The 20,582-nt window shown below is 37.0% G+C and overlaps 1 protein-coding gene across 3 annotated transcripts in view; it reads left to right on the top strand.

The window, feature by feature from the left end:
* ULK4 (unc-51 like kinase 4) overlaps positions 1-20,582 on the top strand; it is a 249,764-nt gene that overhangs the window by 137,967 nt on the left and 91,215 nt on the right. For all 3 annotated transcript variants that reach the window (XM_037383381.1, XM_037383380.1, XM_037383379.1), the window contains exon 32: positions 19,256-19,361. In XM_037383381.1, the coding sequence (XP_037239278.1) occupies positions 19,256-19,361 (106 nt within the window). The remainder of the gene's footprint in view (positions 1-19,255; positions 19,362-20,582) is intronic.

The following is a 20,582-nucleotide window of genomic DNA, read 5'->3' as shown; positions in this document are numbered from 1 at the left end:
GCATGAGGGTGTCCTTTTATGAACCAAATCCAAGAAAGACTGCAGGGTTGGGTGGGTGGATGTGTGCAGTCACTGACCATTTCTGCCAACTGGTTTTGTCTGGCAATATATTTGGACATTATGCAAGGTACCTTAAATATTAATCTTGTGGGTTTTGAACAGTGTTTCTGAACAAATTTTAATTAAGTGATATATTTGAGACTTTTGTGATTGAATTTGAATACTGTTGTGGAGAATTTAGGGCGAAAGAGGTAGTATTTTCCTAATGATTATATGTTTACTTAAAAACAGTGCAGCTCTGACCTTTAAGGGAACATGTTAACTTCAGCTTTGCACCTGACAGATAAAAGCTGATGCTATTAGATTTTTCTTGGAAAACTGGAAGAGCTTCCTCTAAAACTAAATGGAAAACAAGTGTATTTAGATGTTAACTAAGGCCTTTCTTTTTAACTCTGTGATCTTTGGAACAGTTAAGATTTGTAAAATATTTGAAATATGTACTGAGAAAGAAGGTTTGTGATTTTTTTGTAGTGTTTAGCAGAAGAATTATATATTTAAAAAATCAGCTAAATTAAGGAATGACAGAGTGCTCTATTGTAGTTTAACTATGGTGTTAAGTATTTTCATTGTTTTTCTCTACAATTCAGACATCCTATAAAAACCTGTTGTTTTCTCACACTGAGTAAAGATGGTTTGGATCTATGCATCATTCAAAAGACTTTGAAAAATATGGAAAAGACATGAACTTCTGCCCTGAAAGGGAAATCCTATTTCTTTTATTTGTCATTTTATACTGATATGTAGCTTTCAATAGTAGTCTGCAGTACTTCATTTTATAGTGCGTTCTCTCTAGCCCACTGTGTCAGGAATAATTCTGTTGGTGTTCCCCCAGATAGTCTGAATGAGAGGAGTTTATGACCTTTTTCTGTGGTCCCTGAAGATTGTACCAGGAATTCCATTTCAGTCACCAGATCAGTCTGTGGTCTTGGGAACTTCAGGCAGAAGGGTATTGAGCTTACGTTCCTTAATGATGATGGATGTCACCAGCAGCAGGAGTGAGAGAGCAGGACTGGCCGTCACCACAGACTGCTTTAAGACTTGGACAGGCACACAATTGGTGCTTATGTTGTCTTCCCTCTCAGTTTTTCTGCAGATGTGAAGTGTTTTAAGATCTTAGCAAGTTCACAGTGCAGAGTTTCTGGGTCAAGGCTTTTTGCCCCTGTTCAACCGTTTTGGTTGCGTTTTTTCTGGGGTTTTGTTGTGGGTTTTTTTTAGTTATAAAGCTTTTTAACAATCACATATTCTTTCATCACACTCTGTTTGAGCCTTTTTTGGTAGGAGTTTTGTACATAACCTTCAGGATCTTGTGAGTATTTGTGTAATTAAAATCCTCTCAAGTTTTTTTCACACCTAACACTACTCACCTTCAGTTTAATTTGCGCTCCTTTTCAAACCAACCTTGAAACCTGTATGTGTTTCGAACTGTTGTACAATGTGTCTATCAACAGCCCTGACTCTGCATATGCAATGATGCAAGATGTGTCGCCATTGTCACTCAGGAATGAGATACTGTGGTTAGATAAGACAGTCTAATAAAAACATCTGCATAATCCTTAGTCCTGGTCAGAAAAGCAAACGATATTATAGATTGTTAGAAGAACTGTTATAATGGTAAGCAGAAAAAATATTACGCCATGTTAATCCATGTGTGGATTTTGGGTCTCCCATCTCAAAAAGGTTACAGTAGAACTGCAAAGAAGAGATACAGATGATCAAAGGTCTGGAATGATCTGGAAGAGATTACTTTTTCCATATGCTTTAATCTGGAAGGTGATGATTGAGGAGGAAGTATAATATACACATAGCATACAGTCATGAGTGGCTCATACAGGGTGAATAGGGAACAGTATTGCTGTTCACTGAATGTTCCAATAGAACTGTATTATAAGAACTAAAGAAAACTTGCAGTTGGGGTCTTAAAAACAGACAGAAGGTGACGCTGCTTCCCGTAGGGTTAAGTTCAGCTGTGAACTCTGTGCCATAGGGTCCTTATTTTACTTGAATTAAAAAACAAGACTGGACAAATTAATGGAAGAAAAAAATCTATTGAGAGCTATTGTGTTCAAAACACCGTGTCTGGCTCAAAGTTGTTGGGCTGTGAATTCCTAGAGGCTGGGGAAAGTGTTCTGTATACCTGGCTTGTACTTGGAAGGCCGCTTCTGCTGCCGAGTGGGTTGTTGGGGTAGGCAGACTTCTAGTTTTAGCTGAGTCAGGTTTTGCTTTATATACTGAAAACACATGCATGGGAGCCCTTCTGTATTAAGTTTTTAGTTATTAGCTGTAGAAGTTTGTCTTATCACTCCTACTTTTGTATGAGAAATTAGGTTTTATGACTTGGATTGACTTGCTTTCTGAATCAACGGTTATTTCTTTGAGAAATTAGCAAGTTAAAAGTACACATTATTAGCTTTGTTTTACGAGGTTAATTTTCAGTCTGTGCTGTTTATTTGGTTGGATGCAAGTATATTGGTCTTAATGAGTACATGACTTAAACAGTGATTTGGAGAATTCAAACAAATTTGGGCATAAAGTTATTATTTAAGCTCTTATTTTTAATTGTATGAATTACAAAATATATATTATTTAATATCAAGCTTGCTTTCAGTCCTTTAACTCTAGCAGGTATGAGTGTATAGGTGTCTGTAGCTCTAATTGTACCTGACCTAAGAAAGGTTTTGGAAATTCCTTGTTGATTAAGGAAAGTGTATTGGATTTGCATGGCAAGGTTTTGGTAGCAGGGGGGCTACAGGGGTGGCTTCTGTGAGAAGTTGCCAGAAGCTTCCCCTATGTCTGATAGAGCCAGTGCCAGCTGCTCCAAGATGGACCCACCGCTGGCCAATGCTGAGCCCATCAGCGACAGTGGTAGCGCCTCTGGGATAACGTATGTAAGAAGGGAGAAAAAACCCATGTGCAACACCAGCAGCAGTCAGAAGAGAGGAGTGAGACTACATGAGAGCAACAGCCCTGCAGATCCCCAGGTCAGTGCAGGGGGAGGCAGGAGGGGCTCCAGGTGCCAGAGCAGAGATTCCCCCCGTGGTGAAGCCCATGGTGAGGCAGGCTGTGCCCTGCAGCCCATGGAGGTCCATGGTGAAGCATGGAAGCATATAGTTGGAGGCACCAACTATATATGAATTGGATAGACAGCTCCTAGAATATGAAGCTTCTTCCGTGTGGGCCTCTTTCTTGGCTGTGAACAAACTGACCCACAAAGTCTCCAAGCAAGCCAAGAAGGGTAGTTCTTCCTCATGCACTCCAACCACACACTCAGCTACTGAGTCAGCCTTTTTCTGCTGAAGGGAATGGGTGCCAGTGGTGCACGCCACATGCAAGCCTTTGGTTCTTCCTGTGTGACCAGGAGGAGGACATGAGGAAGTAAGATGGTGAACCTATCTGGTGACTAGAAGCGCAAGTACAGGAAGTGCAAGGAAAACCAACAGCCAAAAAGCATTCACACAGGAAGACTACTACTTCACTGTCTGTTGGGCAGAGTAGAAGGGCTGCTTGGACTTTTGACTCTTATGAAGGCACTTTTGCTTTGCAGTTACAAAAATCAAGTAATGGGGACTCCCAACTAGCAACAGAGGGGCCCTGCCTTCAGCCAGGTGGAGGAAAGGGGCAACCAGGTTTACTGGACTGTGTGGACTCAATGGTCTGGCACATCAGCTCCAAAGGAATATAAAGCTCTGCTGGACACTGGTGCACAGTGTACTCTAATACCATCAGATTAAAAAGGAGAAGAATCCGTCTGTATTTCTGGAGTGCTGGCAGGATCCCAAGAACTGTCTGTGTTGGAGACTGGGGTAAGCCTACCTGGGAACAAGCCGCAAAAGCATCCTATTGTGACTTGTCTGGAGGCTCCCATGTATCCTTGGCATAGAATTCCTCAGGAGAGGGTACTTCAAACACCCAAAAGGGTACCAGTGGGCTTTTGGTATAGCTGCGTTGAGTATGGAGAATGTTAGACAGTTGTTTAGCTTGCATGGTGTCTCAGAGGATCCATCTGTGTTGGAGTTGCTGTGGGTTGAAGAAAAGCAGGTGCTAATTGCTGCCATGGCAGTGCACTGGCAACAATACTGCGCCAGTTGAGACGCCCTGGTTCCTGTCCGTAAGTTGATCCAGTGACTGGAGAGTCAATATCGAGGCAAAGGGAAAGCATTTAAGGAAAAAACACATACTGAAGTAAAGCTGAGATACATGTTCAGAACAAGTTACTGATCTTGTGGCCAGAATTCTACTGTGACATTATCCCTGTTCTATCTAACAACTGAGGTGTATCTCATGATCTCATCTAAGTAAATTCTGGTGTAGGAAAACATGGCAGTTGCTGATGGTATGTTTATTGACCAGCTGCATCCTGATGACTAAGGTAATAAGCTAGTGTGTGCTTTGCAGTAGAGCTAGTAGAAGAATATTGAACGTCCATGAATAGTTTCTAGAGGGTTCCATATTCTACTTCTGAACTCTGATTATTTATCTAAAAATTTGTCTGGTTTGGCTTCAGTCATGTGTAATGCATTCCTCATGTTAATGTCTTCCTGAAGAGTTCATATTGCAGGATGATAATTAGATTTTAGAATGTCAGTCTTCCACAAAGCAAAACAATTTAAATCTTAATATTCTGCTTTCGACTTTCTGTTTTTGACTGTAGTCACTCGTTGTCTTATATGCTTAGTTTCTAAATATATTTTGGTTTATAAAATGTTTTTATAGGCAAGCTTAAAAATCATTGCTTTGCTAAAGTAGATTTATAGCCAAATATATGCAAGCCTACAATGATCTGATCTTAGTTTACTGACTGTAACTTTCTAATTACAATTGTAACAGTAGCATCATCTCAAAGACTCAGCTGAAATTTTGGTAGTCTCTTTTTTCTCGTAGGTTTGTCTTTCAAACCTGTTTGTATTACAAGGTCCAATGTGTGCCCCTCACTTGCTTTGAACAAATAATTCTTTACTGCTCATGTGGGTACAGGAAGCAAAATTGTGCCCTAGAACTGTTTTTCTTTCTTTTTCATATACTTGGTTCCTTTTGAAGTCCTGCCTACCAAATAAAATAATAACCTGTTCAACCATCATGATACAAAATACGGTGGCTGACAGTGTCCACTCTGCAGTTGGTGATGGCCGTGAACTGGTCCCTGTGGCAGATAACTAAGCACTGTTTGGTGGGTGACATCACTTAATTTTTCTGTTGCTGTGTCATGTGATTTGATGTGGAATTTGGCAATAAGTTAGATCGTGTTCAAGGACAAAATAGATTTCTTCCAGTTACTGACTTGAGTAAAGTATCCTTTCTTCTTGGTGCACCCTTTCTGTTTGGTGCATGCTCTTTTCATTTAACTAAAGCAGAAGGGACACGTACGAGGGTTGACAGCTCTTTTGCACTACTGCAGAGAGGCAAGGTTTATTTTGTGAACAGTCCAATTAATTTGTTACCGTATATTGTGTAGTTTCACATGTGCTTGCCCTGTAACAAGTTGTGGAGCAGGATTTAAATTCACTGCACGTAGCTATCTTTAGGGCTCACATCTGGATGGCACTGCAGGAGCATATTGCTGAAAGCAAACAGACTAGCAGTTTTGATGGTAACAATGGAGTCTGAGAAAACACTGGATGCCTGAATAAGATTCCATTAAAAAGGGGGGAGCGAGAGGGATGTCTAATGCAGTCCATTTAATGCAGAACTCTCCAGAGAGTGAAGTGGGGATTATGCCTGCTGCCCTTCTTATTAAAGGCTGGTATAGAAGATGCTTGTTGGGCAAATGGTTTCTCCATAACAGACACTCTATTACTCATGAATACATTTCTAATTATATCTTAATGATCTCAGCCACAAATAGGAAAACAAAAATCCTTGTCTCCCTGAGTGGTTACCTTCGTGGCTGCAGGATTGGCAAGGTTTAGATTATCCATCTCCTCTCACTAATCCCAGGGGACTTCATTGTGAGAAATGAGACTTGTTTATGATGGTGAATTAAATTGCTGTAAAAGGTTATTTCAACAGACAGTTGGGAAATCATAATAAAATAATTTAGTAAAAATGGGAGCTAGAGTATGCTTAATGAAACATGATTAGATTTAATTTTCTTGCTATTTCAATCATTAAAGGTACATTATCCTTTCTCAGACCTCATTTGGGCTCTTTGCCACGGACCCACTCTTAGTAACAGACTGAAACTTGCATGTTCCATTAGGATATGGAAATGGCTAATGATACCCTACTCCCCTCTCCCTGGCTTTTGTAAAATTTCTGTTACCAGCTTTTCAGTTATGTTTTAGCCATTTTTCTCTTTCATCCTTTTATTTCTGTTCACATCTATTGTACACATTTTTCAGTGTGAGTAACTATTCAGGGATAGATGGAATTAAATGAAATAAAAACCTAATACGGTTATGTTAATAACTATAAAATGCTTTATTATGAGTAATTAAAAAATGAACTCCTTTAGTTATTACTAGGACCACATGTTCTAACAAAGTTAATATTTTAATCAGTTCATATAAAAAACATTGCTATGCTATCTTAATCCAGTAGTCCAATTATTTGGGGTTTTTTTGTTTGGACAGTTTTAAATTTTTCTTTATTCTTTCCTTTTACAGTGCAGTGACACATTGTGTGACATTGTATATGGGCTACAATTTATGCCTGGCCTCTAGTAATAATAAGCGTAGTTCCTGGTGATATTTTATGCCTCTCTCTTAGCATCAAAATGCTGCTTTGATCTAAAAGCATTCAGCTACTTTTCAGGCTATGAGTTCATATGAGAATAAAACTACTCTGTTGTTAGACAACTTGGGCAGAGCAGCAGAACCTTGTTGATAGGAACTGATCAAGGCTCCATGGTTTTCAGGACTTGAGTGTGTTGTTTGAGAAAGGCGATATTTGCATTATTTCAGTTTTCAGGATGATATTCCAGTTTGGATGTAGGTTTCGCTGAGAAAGGATTTTTGCATTTAGGGTGAAATTTCTGCACAAAGTGTCATGGGAGGCAGAGGAGGAGGACAGACCTCAGGATAGCCAGTAGCCCATTAATTAGAAACGCCTTAGAGGAAGGGACCAAGTGCAGATCCCAAGTTAAGAATCATCCAGAAGGAATGGCTGGCACTGGGTTTTTAAAGCTCAAAAGAAGTCTTCTAACTACTAGGCAAGACATTTTACTAGCATCTCTTACAGTCTCCCACTGAAATGGCTTCAGTTTGTACATGTAAAATTTTCCTTGTAGCAGAGGCTTCTGATTATCTGGACTGTCACTTAAAATGAGGAGGAATAAAACATCTTCAGTCCTCTACACTTTATGTGAGATAGATAACCACTGTGGGGTACAGGTAGTGTGAGAACCTAGGGAGTGTGTCAGTGCACACTAGGAACATTTTTTTTTTTTTAGAGTCTTGGATGTTTGAGGGAATGGAAAATCTAGTCCTGCTTTGAGACAACATAGCCTCAAGTCATTCATTTTTCAGTGGTGCTAGAATAGTTTCATTTGAATTTTGTATGTTATATTTAAAATAATTTTCTATGAAATGTGCGTATGTATATATATTTAGTGTACCCTGTCCTCTTTTAAAGCAATAGACATAAATTCTCTTATAATCATTTAGTATCTGTTTACTATTGAAGTGAACTATATGGAGGGGTGGGGAAAGGTCAGTCTTTTAGGGGGTGAAGGCAGTATGTCTCCAGTGCCTTTACAGTGTATCTCCTATGTTTCCAGGCAATAACTTCCTTAATGGTGATGAAAACCAGGAATATTTGAATTGAACCTGTGCTCAGAAGAAAGACTGGGTTATATCTTGTCATTAACCAGAATTTATTTTTGTAACCTATACCAGTTTTCAAACCTATATTCCTAAATTTCATTTCTTGAATCAATATGGAGGCACCTAAATAGAAATTATGGGGGGGAAAGAGGTGGGGCAAGACTATGAAGGAAACTTTAATAAATCATTTGGAGATTACCTTAGAAAAATGTGCAAATTAAAAAATGATGTTCAACATAGTTAGTAATAGTAATAATAAAATGCAGAGTAACTTCCTCTGTCTTTGAGAAAGAAGTAGGACTTGTTTAGAAGACCTTCCAATTTTGCTGATGTTAGTGATTCTTGATTTTGTCTTTGATTCATCTGTTAATCTCCTATAAAAATGGAATAAATTATGGGTGAGATCATACATAGCAGCAAGAGGTATACCATCTTTGAAGTCATAGCATCTGATACTGCTTTGCAAATGCCTTTAGAGAAGCAGAATTTTGGTGTTCTTCCCTTGTGTTCTTGTAGATCTGAGCTAAGCTTTTAAATCCTAAGTTTTGTGCCTTTGCTGTTCTTTGCAATGCAGAAGTTGACTTCAGACCAGCTGAGATTTTTCAGCAGTGGTGCTTGGCTGGTGCAGGGCCAGTGCACAGGTGCCAGTGGGGTGCCAGCTAACCCTATAGTGCCGAATGTATCTGTACGATGAATTTTTCAAACTGTCTACTGACTGGCACTATTGAGATTGAGGGAGCAAGACTCAGGCGATTCCAAAATTGATTGTGCTGTACTTTTTTTATACTCTCAGTGAAGTAATTTCTGTTTTCTGTCTTCTCTTCCTAGTTCAGTATTCTGGGTGATGAGAACTGTTCATGCTTTATGTCAGTGTCTTTTATTTAAGAGCGGCTGCTATGTGAAAACATGGATGTTGTCACTCAAGTGACTAAATCAGAGAATCGTAGGATGGTTTGGGTTGGAAGGGACCTTTAAAAATCACCTAGTTCTAAGCCCCCTACCTTGTGCAGGGACATCTTTCACTAGGTTGGGTTGTTCAAAGCCCACGTCTCCAGCCTGACCTTGAACACTTCCAGAGGTGGGGCATCCACAACTTCTCTGGGCAACCTGTTCCAGTGGTTTTACCCTCACAGTAAATAATGTCTTCCTTATATGTAGTTTAAATTTACCCTCTTTTAGTTTAGGTACCATCTTAATTTCACAAGAATAGTAACATACAAATTTATACTATTATAAACCTCATATTGCAAGTATGTTTTGAATCATTATTAATATTATTATTGCCATCCTTTTAAGCTGTTATTTCTTTCTCTATTTTACTTTCTTCTTGTCAGTTCTGTTTCAGATGCTGCTTCATAGTCTAGCATAGCTGGCAGACCACTGCTGGTTAAGGAGACAGTTGTCTTCCAGTATCCGTGAACTCCAGTGGCTGGAGGATGTAATTCCTGTGACTGATGTTGCATTCATGCTGTCATTATTTTATAGAGCTAAAATGGGGCTGTCACTTCATAAGTATTTTGCTGAAATACATGCCTGAAATATGACCTATTAAAGTGAACTTCACCATGTTCACTTTTTCTAGGGTCACAGGTAGGGACAGAGTAAGAATTAAATGCTAAACAGGAAAAAAAACCAAATAAAAGAATAAATATAATGATGAAAGGAAAAAATATTATTTCTGCCTCAGACCAACATAACCAAACTATGTATGCTGTCTTTGATTTTGCCATCACAGGCAGGACCAATTTAAAAGCAAACTCTGTGGAGTCTCTAAACTGCAGCAACTTCCTAGAACAATTTAAGCAAAGCAGAAATACTGTCATTTAACCTTGAATTTCTGTCTTTTTAGTCTCTAGATATTTTTTTTTTTTGTCTTAGCTGTGTGCAGTTCCTTCTGGTAAACAGTAACAAAGCAAAATCATGTTAACCTCGCACAGAATTTGATTAAAGAATGGGGTTGGTGGCTTCCTTGTTAGACCCCGAGTTAAGCTGATGAGTGGTTCATATCTTTGGGGGAGACTTTTGGATAACAGGAGGCTTCCTTCTTGTTTTGTCTACAAAAGAAAGTGTGATTCTAGTATTTACATAGAATAAGAAACTGTACTTTTTTTTTTTTTGTCTGTTTGTTCAAGTTCAGCAGTTGTCTGGCTATGAATCCAAGCGCTCCTTCCAAATATTCCCAAATGTGGTTCTGAGTACCAGACTTGTTTCTTTGAGAGCTGTGAGGGTTTTGGTGGCTATGAACATTTTTTAGGCCTGCATTTCACAAATGCTTAGTTTTGTAAACCAAAATTAAAAGAGGTAGCAAATACTTCAAGTCTTATTTAGCTTAAATATGTGTATCAAATCCACTTATACTCAGTAGAGTTTCAATTGCTGTGGCCACACAGTTAGGACTACTATAAGTTCTAACCTTGCCTTCAAATTTTGAATCTTTGCCCTGATATCATAGTTCAGTTCTGTTCAGACTATTGATTTTCAGTTTCACCCCAGCTCCTTTTATGCTTGGACTTCATATACATACGCAGCTGGACATAAGAAGAAAATACATTAATCCTTGAGTTCTTGAATAAGTGCCAAGATAACACTGTGATACATGGGGTATGGAAGTGTGTTTGTGTAATATACATACTGTTTATCAGGGAACCTTACCTTGAGATAGATGTTTGATGGTACAGATTATATCTAATTTATAAAAGAAGCAACTTTATAGAAATAGTTTACCCATAAACTCTGTTCCTGTATTTCACAAAGATATTGTAATATACCTAAAATATTTTTCGTTTCCTGGATTTTTAAGTATTTAATAATGGGATTATGGTAAAGGTTTGCTAATGTTCATGGTCCTTAATTAACTAATCGGGAAAAAAAACCCCATATAACAAACCCAACACCTATATGAGTCTACCATCTATTATATGTTTTTTCAGCATTCAGTCATCTGGAAACAATAGTGCTAAAATGGAGGAGATACCCGATTCTGTAACTTTCTGCAATGTCAGAAGGAAGGGAGGAAGCTGGTGATTTAAAAGGGAGTTGTTATAATTTAAATTTCGGGCCGATCATAGATTGTCTTGTCTTGACCATGAATATTAAGCAAAGAAAAATCATGCCAAATAAAATCTCTGCATAATATTGCTTTAGACTATATATGAATTTCAGTCTTAAGCAAACAACTTTACTGTTGAGAGTTAATGTTTATTGAGTATGACACCACAAAAAAAGCACTGTGGTGATGAGTAGAGTTATTTAACAACTTCTTATTTACGCTTAAACCCCAGTTTTGCTAGACAGTGTTTTCACTTACAGCAGTCAGTTCATAGTTTCTCTTGCCTTGTCTGCCTAGTGTCATAGTAGCAATATAGTTTGTTTAGAGTATAATTGCCAACCTGTCTAAGGCCAGAACAGGAACATGAAAGGAATGCGCGCTCTCTCATGGGATTATAATGCTGGCTGTTATTACTTCTCAGCACTTCTGCCAGTCTTTTCATTGAGGAATATTGTTAGTGCTCACCCCTTTCCAGCCTTGTGGCTTGGTGTCTTGGCATCAACTAACAGCAGATGTAGCTCGCTGCTGTAGGTATAACTTGAGTGGGGAAGGGCTGGAAGATGAATTTACTAGGACATCCATACGCAATAGTATGTGTACTTTGAGCTGAGTGAAGTGTTCATAGCTGACACAGTCTGATTGTTGAGTATGTTTTCTTTCTAAAATGCATGTCTCAGGGAAAATGCAAAATCTCTGTGAAGATGTGTCTGAGATTAACAGGCAGCCTTAAAAAAAGATGTTTAAAAAGTGAGAATTTCGTAATGTCTTTCAGACTAGTAATTAACTACTTCAATAATCCTTAAAAAACCTAATTGTAGAATTTAAGAAATAATAAAATTATTTTGAAGATCCCAATTATAATGAGACTATACCGTGAATCTGGTAAGAGAAGATTCAGCAGATGCTTCCTTTTCATTTAACAGCCCTTCCATTGTTTTCAAGTTTAATGTAATTTGAATAAACTAATTATCAACATTCCCTGTTGCATTTACAGCTTGAGTAAAAGTGAATGTGTGAAACAACAATGTATTTAAATAGTATTTTGAGGGTAGAAGGCATAAAACAAAGAGTAAAACCAAAAAAGTAAGTATGTAAATGTGGTTTTCCTGCTATTTTTGACAGCTCAAATGTATCTGTCCTCAACCCAACTAAATTATGGTAGGGAAAAGCATCTTTTCCTCATTCAGACAGGTTCCATTTCCCTGCTGCTTTGTCAGCCCATGGCTTCTCATTTAACACCTTTTTCACCAGCACCACTGAGTTTTAAGACAGACCGTGAGTATGAAGAATAAAACATTCAATTTGAGATTAATAGGGGGAATGGATATTTTTCCTGTCCCTTTTGCTTCCTCCAAAAAGTCTACTTTTTCCTTAGGGTTTTTTTTTTCAGTTGTTAGAGAGAATGTCAGGCAAGGTATTTCAACCTCAATCTTGCACGCCTCAGTAGGCAGTGTAAAATGAGTCAGTATCAGTTTTTGCTTTTAACTACTGATTTAGCAACTAATTTGCTATAGGGAAGGGAGCAATTTAATGGGGAGGAGACAGCTACCCATTCCTTAACAGCTGATGATAGATTTAAGGAATGCAGAGTACAGGAGACCAATGTTCAAATCCCTGCACAGCCCAAATACAGCAGAGACTTGAAACTAAATTTTCAGTATCCTAGGTGAGTGCCCTCTTCAGCATATATCTCTTTTTTTATGATTTTAAACAGAAATTCTATTATGAACCCTTCAAACCTTTTGAGTCAAAAATGTTAATATGATCCTTTGGGTAAGTCTAAGGAATCTATGTTCTCTAAATTAAAAATGTCACCAGCAAATTCCCCAAACTCATCTAAACTTCTTTCCTGGTGGTGACAAAGTGTCTTTTACATCAAAGCAAAATCCATGTGGAAAAAAAGATGTCAGTTGATTGGTACCTGTCATTCTGAAGTTGTTTAAGAACTAGATGTTAATTAAGGCTGAAAATGCACATCTGAGAAGTGAATATTTTGGTATGGAAATTTCTTGGTGTAATGGTTGATTGCAGCTCCCAAGTGACACTGCAGTTTAAATGCTTCGCTGATACTTGAGACTCTCCAAAGCACCCACAGATTTATGATACTAAATATGAAGTTACTGCTGTGGTGGTATCAATTACTTCTAGAGCTTCATTGCTTCAGAACGTACCAGTATGAATACTTCCAGGGTGCTGAGATCTTCCTTGATATGAGGAAGCTTAATTCTTTAGAGTAAGATATCTGTATAGCTTCTTTTCCATACTGTCTTGTCAGTCATGAGCAAATTTTTCTTTTAAAGGAGCATCTCAGTCTTATTCATAATGAATAGCTTTAATACCCAGGAAGCTAATTGCTTGGATACTTCCTTCTAGGTATTGGGAAAATCATGTTTTTATAGGAAATTGCTTCAGTGTCCTCCTTGTGAAGGAGCCTGACTCTACTTGAGAGAGGAGTCTTCTCAGACTCCCTCTGTTGACAGTAAAGAACATTTCTCTTGAGAATGAACTTCCGTAAGGCTTTCAGGAGCAAAAGGAGAAGCTTTGAGGTTTCATTGGTGCTGGAAATTGAGGTGCAATTTTGTAGGAAGAAGAAATGATATTGCGTTTAGAGATTTGCTGCTGAGTTGCATTGCACTTTCATCTGTAACAACGAATGTAAGATTGCATGGCTGGTTATTGTTTTCTCTGTTGTGCTGCAACAAAATTTATCCTGTCTGTCCAAAAATTAGACTAAAAATGGTATGTGAATTCTACCAAACTGGATCATAAGTTTCCTGTTGTTGGTTTGGTTTTTTCTCCCCAAGATGACTGTTTGATTCACTGAAAACTAACAGAAACTTTTGTGCCAGTAGCTGGGTTTTTTTAGTCAGATAAATACTAAGCAAAAACAAGGAGAAAAAGGAATTCTTAAGTTTTGGGACTTTGTCAGTTTACGCTATAAAAATTGTATGTTAATTTTATAAGTGTATCAATACCTGGAATATTTCTCTTTTCATCATGTATAAAGTACTATTATGACAAACCTCCATATGGTTTCCCTCTTAATAACCTTGAAGATTGTTTACCTCTAATGCCAAACAGATTTGAGTATCATTCTTTTCACATAGCTTATAAATCTCATGCTTGCTGACACAGAAGAGTTTTGTAATCCTTAATTCTCTGCTTCATTTTTTTTGCTTGGATTACCATGGTTTATTCAACTTCCACAAGTTTGAAACATGAAGTGATCCTTTTAAGGGAGGAGAACTGGTTACCCTATTAATAGGTGGTGTAAAAAATACTGTTCTTGTTCACATGTCCGTTCTTTGAGCTTGTATTCTTACAGGATGTGGGAATAAAATGAGAAGAGAAGGGACACTGGCCTTATTTATATTTTCAGTTCCTAATGTTTGTTGTGCAAAAGTAGTACTTGTATGATCTTGACACAAACTCGTTTTCTAAAAGTAAAAGATTTCATCTTTTCATTCTAGAGACGCAACAGTCTTTAGAGCTCTGTTTGTTGTAAATGTCGACTTTTGTCCTTATGCCTCGTGAGATTCTAACCATTAACACAGATAAAATTACATGCTTGTCCCCAAGTTAACAATGAATTTGGGGAAATGAAAAGGATCTAACAAATGAGTTCCAGAATAAAAAGACAGATAATTAGGTCTCTGAAAATATGAACTTAGGTGTGGTAAGAACACATTTGTAAATTGATACGCTTCTCAAAAAATGGATATACTTATCAAAAAGTATCTTGTGAAATTTTGCATCACCTGCTGCAGTGGGTAGGAGAACAAAATCTAATACTGCTGCTTTTTGTTGGTTGGTACTTGACAGCCTAGGGTTTTATTAATGGTATCCTTTCTCCTTCATCAGTCCTTCTAAAATCACTACTGTTTTCCTGTCCTCAACTGACTTTGCCTCAGCATTTGGTGACTAAGAATTTTTGTGAAAGTTACAAGACTTCTGATCTTCCTGTGGCCTGAATATATCACTGAATATATGATCACACTGAGATGTGTGGTCATTCCAGAAATTGGTTGCCAGATTAGTAGTTGCTCCTTGTTGTATGACCATACCCAGAGGAAAATACTTGGAAATATTAGCTCTGTTAGAACTGTGCTTTTGAAAAAGGCTGATTTTTGAAAAGCAGAGTAGCAAGAGACATAGTTGTGCTTACTTCTGACTTAGATCGTCAATAAGGAAAATAGTATTGCCTTAATGTTAAAGATACATATGTATATGCTTTCAGTTTATGCATAACTGGTTTTATGCATCAAAAGCCAGAAAATGTTACAGACCAGATTATCCAACTACATGCATAGCTGGATTAAATTTGTTTCTCAGTTGGCTTCCTCTGTGATTGAAGAACACGGCATACGCTGTTGTGAATGTCCCTTGCAGGCTGCATACAAATAATGCTGTTTTGTACAGAGGAGTTCTACTGTTATGTCCAGAAAAGTTTCTGATCCTCTTTTTCATATATACAAAGCAATACAGTATATCGAAATATGCTACATTAAATGCAATATTAAACTGTACTGTTTCTGGAGGTCCTTGTTAGCATCAATGCTTTGGTTTATTTTCTCTCAATTATAATACGCCAAATATTCATCACATAAAAATGGCATCTTTTAGTAAATATATTTTGGATATGGCTCATGTCTATAATTTTCCTCTTTCAATGGATTTAATATATGGAAAACCAAGCCTCCATCTTGTTACGTCCCCTTATTTACCTAGCTTGCATTCACAGGCCATATATAAGCTTCAGAAAGCCTCTTTATAGTTTAAGTTTAATCACTCTGATTATATTGAATGAGCAGTAGGACTGTGGTGTATAGCAGTCCTTAGATTTAATTACATATAAATACATAGTGCATTTTATTCTGGATTCTTAGATACAAGAGTAGTAGGCATGTATGGGAAGACTCCCAAATTCGTAACCTCTTATCACAATTGCTATCTCTTTTGTTATCTAAAGTGTAATTAAAATACTGTAGTTTGCCTATGCTGTTTTAAATTCTAATCCACTTAAAGGAAGAGAAACAGCAGCTTTAGCCGTAGTATCTTGCCAAGATTCATACTCCCACTTTGCTAATTCACGCCCTCTTACCTAACTGGCTTTAAAAAAATACTTCAACTGATTTCTTTTGTTAATGTACAACCCTTCAAAATTAGAATGAAAAGTTTAATGGCCTAAATACAGTGCAGTCCTATTTGAAAAAGTCTGATTTATCTTCTGTGATTCCTTTTTTTTTATACTAGTATTTCCTTGTTATGCCCTTGGTATTTCATAGCTGTCCTTTTTAAGCACTGAAGCAATTAGTTTTGAGAAGGCTTATTCTTCAGGGTCCAGTGCTTTCCTGCCTTTCATTTGCCGAAGCTGTACATTTTAATGAAGTTGTTTCATCTGTGTTGCCAAACACTAGAATTTTGCTGCTTCAATTCTAATTATCTCTGCTGGCAAATGCTGTGTTTTATTAAAGCTGTCAAGTGCACTGTTCATTAAATGTCCACAGTCTGTGGTGCTGTGCACAAAAATTAGATCAGCTTTGTTCCTTGATAGATTATGAAGAAGTTAAATATTTTTATATAAATGTCTGAAACCGAGTCTAAGCAATCAGTGATGACTTAGATAAGTAAAGCATACCTGTAGCATCTTGAAGCCTACCATCTTGTCAAAACCCATCTATGATACATACATTACCTGATTATTTAATTAATTAAGAGACCATTTTCCTTCCTCGAGGTATCTACATTGCATCTTGAATTCTAGTCTATATGTGTTTAGGGCAAGATAATTTTGGTAACATATACTTTGATATAGGTAAAAGCATCGGTGCTAGTCTTGCAGTAGAGGGAGAGAATTGTTTAGTATAATTGATCTCCATTAAAAGAAAAAATGGCTTCATTTTAATGTTACTAATCTGACGAACGTGAAAAATTGCTATTGTAAGCAACTGGCAGCTTCTCTTGTAATTACATATCTCAAAGGGAATTTTACTAGAAGATGTTTACTTCAGATATATGGGTCAGTAACAGAAGTATTGTACTTGGGAAGAAAATATTTGAGTCAACTCTCATTTTGGGACTTCTGGAATTTTTTTGCTTTTATTAATTTTATATACTTAGTGTATGTATCATTATCTTCAATAATGCAAGCAGTCATTCTTACTATTTAATGTATTGTTTTCTAGATGTTCTCTAGGAGAAATAAGAAGATACTGTGATGCTAGACTACCAGATAACCATGTTGTTGATCTTTCAGAAAAATGTTTTTCTTACCCTTCCGCTATCTGTAGGAAATAACTTCAATTTATTTTTAGTACCATGGCTTTATGGTATCTCTTTTCTGTATTGGTTACCTTATCTTTTGAGGAATGTAGTGTTTATACTTCCCAACATTACTTTTATATTTATCGGGCTGTATTTTAAACCATCAGAGGAACAGATATCTATTGTACTCTTTATAGAAATAATAAAAGACATTGCAAAACGCTATGTAAAGTAAATAGAACTTCAGGGGCCTCATATATATATATATATATATATATATACACATATATATATATGGGTTTGGTGGGAAACTACAGTCCTTTAAAAGGCTGTGAGCCATTTTTCCTTGCCTTTTTTCCTTATGATCCAGTTTAAAGTGCTCTAGTGTAGAGAGAACGGAAATTTCATACAGACTAAAGTTGAATAGGAATCTGTGTATTTTTATATATTTATCTGTTAATGTATTATGCCTTACCATGTATGTTTCATGGTATTTACAGGAATAATAGCATTTAATTTTAGTTTTTGAGTGCAGAAACAGAAATTAATGTTCTCAAAGCAACCATCTGAGTCTCTGCCTGTCAAAACTTTTCCTTCAGTAGTTAAATATCTGAAGGAAAACATTTGTTCTTCACATAGCATGACCCTTTCTACCACTGTAACAGAGGACTTTCTGATGTGGCATTGCAGATGCATTTCACAGTATCCTGAATTTTATCAGACTAGTCAAGAAAAATCAGGTGTGTCTCACTTGCATATTGATTGCAACCACTTATATCATGTTTCCAGGCAGGGGTTCAAATAGCGTCCTATGAGTTATTTATTTTATAATAACTATATATTATATTATATATTTATATTATAAATATAATATAAAATTAGGCCTGCCCCAGCCCAAAAAGTGCGTTATAAGCTACAGAGACCACTCCCAAAGGAAACTTCAGGGAGAGTGTTCCTTTGGCTGTATTCAAGGGCTGAAGTAATTTTTGTTGTCTGAAATACTTAACTTGAGACCAATAATCTTCCATCTTGTTCAGCTTCAAATTGGAACTTCTATCAAAGGTATAATGACTCCTGCTGTCAGGCAGGAGGTGGCTCAGGATAGATGGCACGTGCTCTGGCAGTGAAGTAGTTGAGTGATATCAGTATATTGAGAGATTTGATGAGAAAGGGGAGTGTGCAAGTCACCTAGGTACATGTGGAAAGTCTACAATAAATGAAATATGACATGTTTTTCTAAATGTTGTTATTTTCAATTTGGATGTATGTTTGTATTTGGCTTTGAGTCTGAAGAATCGGACAAAATAGTTCCTGAACCTTCTAGGGAGATTTGAAATGTATTCAGGCTTATATTTATATCTAGACTTAGATTTGGAAAAGCCTGTCCTGTTTTGGTTCCTTGGAAGTTGCCTGAGTTATTACTGTCACTAGTGTGAATAAACACATGCTTTGATTGCACCGCCTTATCCACCCTTTCCAGGTTGAGTGTGCAAGTGTGTAAACTATAACAGAGGAAAATAAATTTCTTTATGAAGCCTGACGTCTTCCTGTTATCAACAGAGTCTCAGAAAGTGATGAAAAATCACTGCAAGCATAAGACAGACATCACAAGTGATGCAATTCAATACAGAAATAGGTCTCTAACGGGCATGTGAAATCAGTTTTATACTTAGGAAAGTATACAAACAAAACCAACAAATACATTTTACAACCTAAGGTAGGTTATCAAGCTGCAACTGAAAAGAGTAAAATTAATACCATTAATAAAAGAAATGCCATACAAAGGGAAATGTTCCTGGTTCTGAATATATAGAGATTAGGCTGATAAAGCTGTATGCCGGTTTTAAAAGTCTTGAAAGTTTATACCTAACTAGGAGCTGTTTCAGTTCAAAAGAACATGGGAGAAATTTTGGTCTAAGATTTTTAGATTTGGCTCCCTGAAATTGATATTATTTGCTAAGATACTTGGCTGGTTTTCTATTATTTTAGATGTTGAACTTTAACAGATTGAGAGAGTATTGCTTTTGCATTACTACATTTTTCGAAGGGAATAATCATCTTCTAACCTTGCTAAAGGAAAACTAGATTATTTTTATTTTAGTGGATTTTTTTGTTGTTTTTACAGGATCACCAAGACAGTATACTTGGGAATACAATGCAAACTGTTATCGCCTTACTGAATAACATGGTTGCTAACAAGAGCACGAACATGGTGTTACTTTTTGAAGAAGGTATGTCATCTTTATCTTTAGTTGTTATTCTTAAAATAGAAGTTTATCCGTCTGTTGTAATACCTGGCACTGTGTGAAACCGTAGACTTGTATGTATTTATATACTATAGTGGTTGTTACATAATTGCATGGTAACTGACTGGTACTCCTCATCACTTCATCTCTCTCTCTTACTGACTTGATTATAAATTTAACTTTCAGAAAACTGTTCCTCCAAGAAAATGTGGTTACAAAAGAATTACAGACTGAAAGTTACATTACGCCCATGAAGAATGGCTTTGGAAAGGAGTGGGCTAAAGCTCTGATTGTAACAGTGCAGAGTGCAGGCAGAGAGCACCTCTGCAAGTTCTTCCTTTTCTCACTACTCAAACATATGAAAGGATAAGTCGTACAATATTTCTGCATTTTAAAAAAAAACTAGGGTCTGTTGCAGTTCAGTGATGTAGCCTAACAGGGTGAAGGTCAGGGTGGAGCTCAGGGAGCCCAAACTATGAAGTTTTAGTTTACAAGCTGTTCCATGTCTTCATATCACTATGCTTTATTATTGAAACTCCTTTTATTTAGGAATTGGGTCTGGCTTACAAAATGAAGAGAAAGTTCCTGCTGTTGGCAAGCTATATAAATGTAAAAACTTGTTTAGAAATGTACGTGTTGATAGCATTACTTTTGTTTATCATTACTGAGTGAGTGACATCCAGCAATATGGATTTACAGTACTGTGTGTATTATTTGTGTAGATAGAATAAATCAAAGACCTTGAGTACTGGCATAGCGGTATATAGCATACTCCAGAAGGAGAAGGAAGAAATTTGCATAGAGAGACAGTGAAGAGACAGCTAAGTCTCTTGTGAAACCAAGAGTTGAGAGAAAACCTTTTAAAAGTCTCTAGGAAAAGGCTGTGTTGGGGTGTGAGGGGGAAAATTCATCAGAGTGTAGCTTTTATATAGTCACCACATCAGAGAAGGAGCCAGATGAGACATAGTATGATTAATGGTTTAAGTGTAAACACTGATGGTGATGAGCAAATTTGAAGAATTGGATCTGCCTTAGGCAATAAAAAATAAAAAATCAGAACACATGTCAGCTTGGAACTCCATCAAGATTGGTAGTAGTGGTCATGTCCTAGTTCTAGTAATTACCTTAGCAGTTGAAGCACTCACCCAGAAAGTGGGAGAGCTGAATTCCTGGTCCTTTTTACTCTGAAGGGATTGAATGTACAAG

This window comes from Falco rusticolus, chromosome 4, assembly GCF_015220075.1.
Source record: "Falco rusticolus isolate bFalRus1 chromosome 4, bFalRus1.pri, whole genome shotgun sequence".
Taxonomy (NCBI): domain Eukaryota; kingdom Metazoa; phylum Chordata; class Aves; order Falconiformes; family Falconidae; genus Falco; species Falco rusticolus.
Note: the sequence above shows the minus strand (reverse complement) of the source record. Positions and strands in the feature narration are given on the sequence as shown.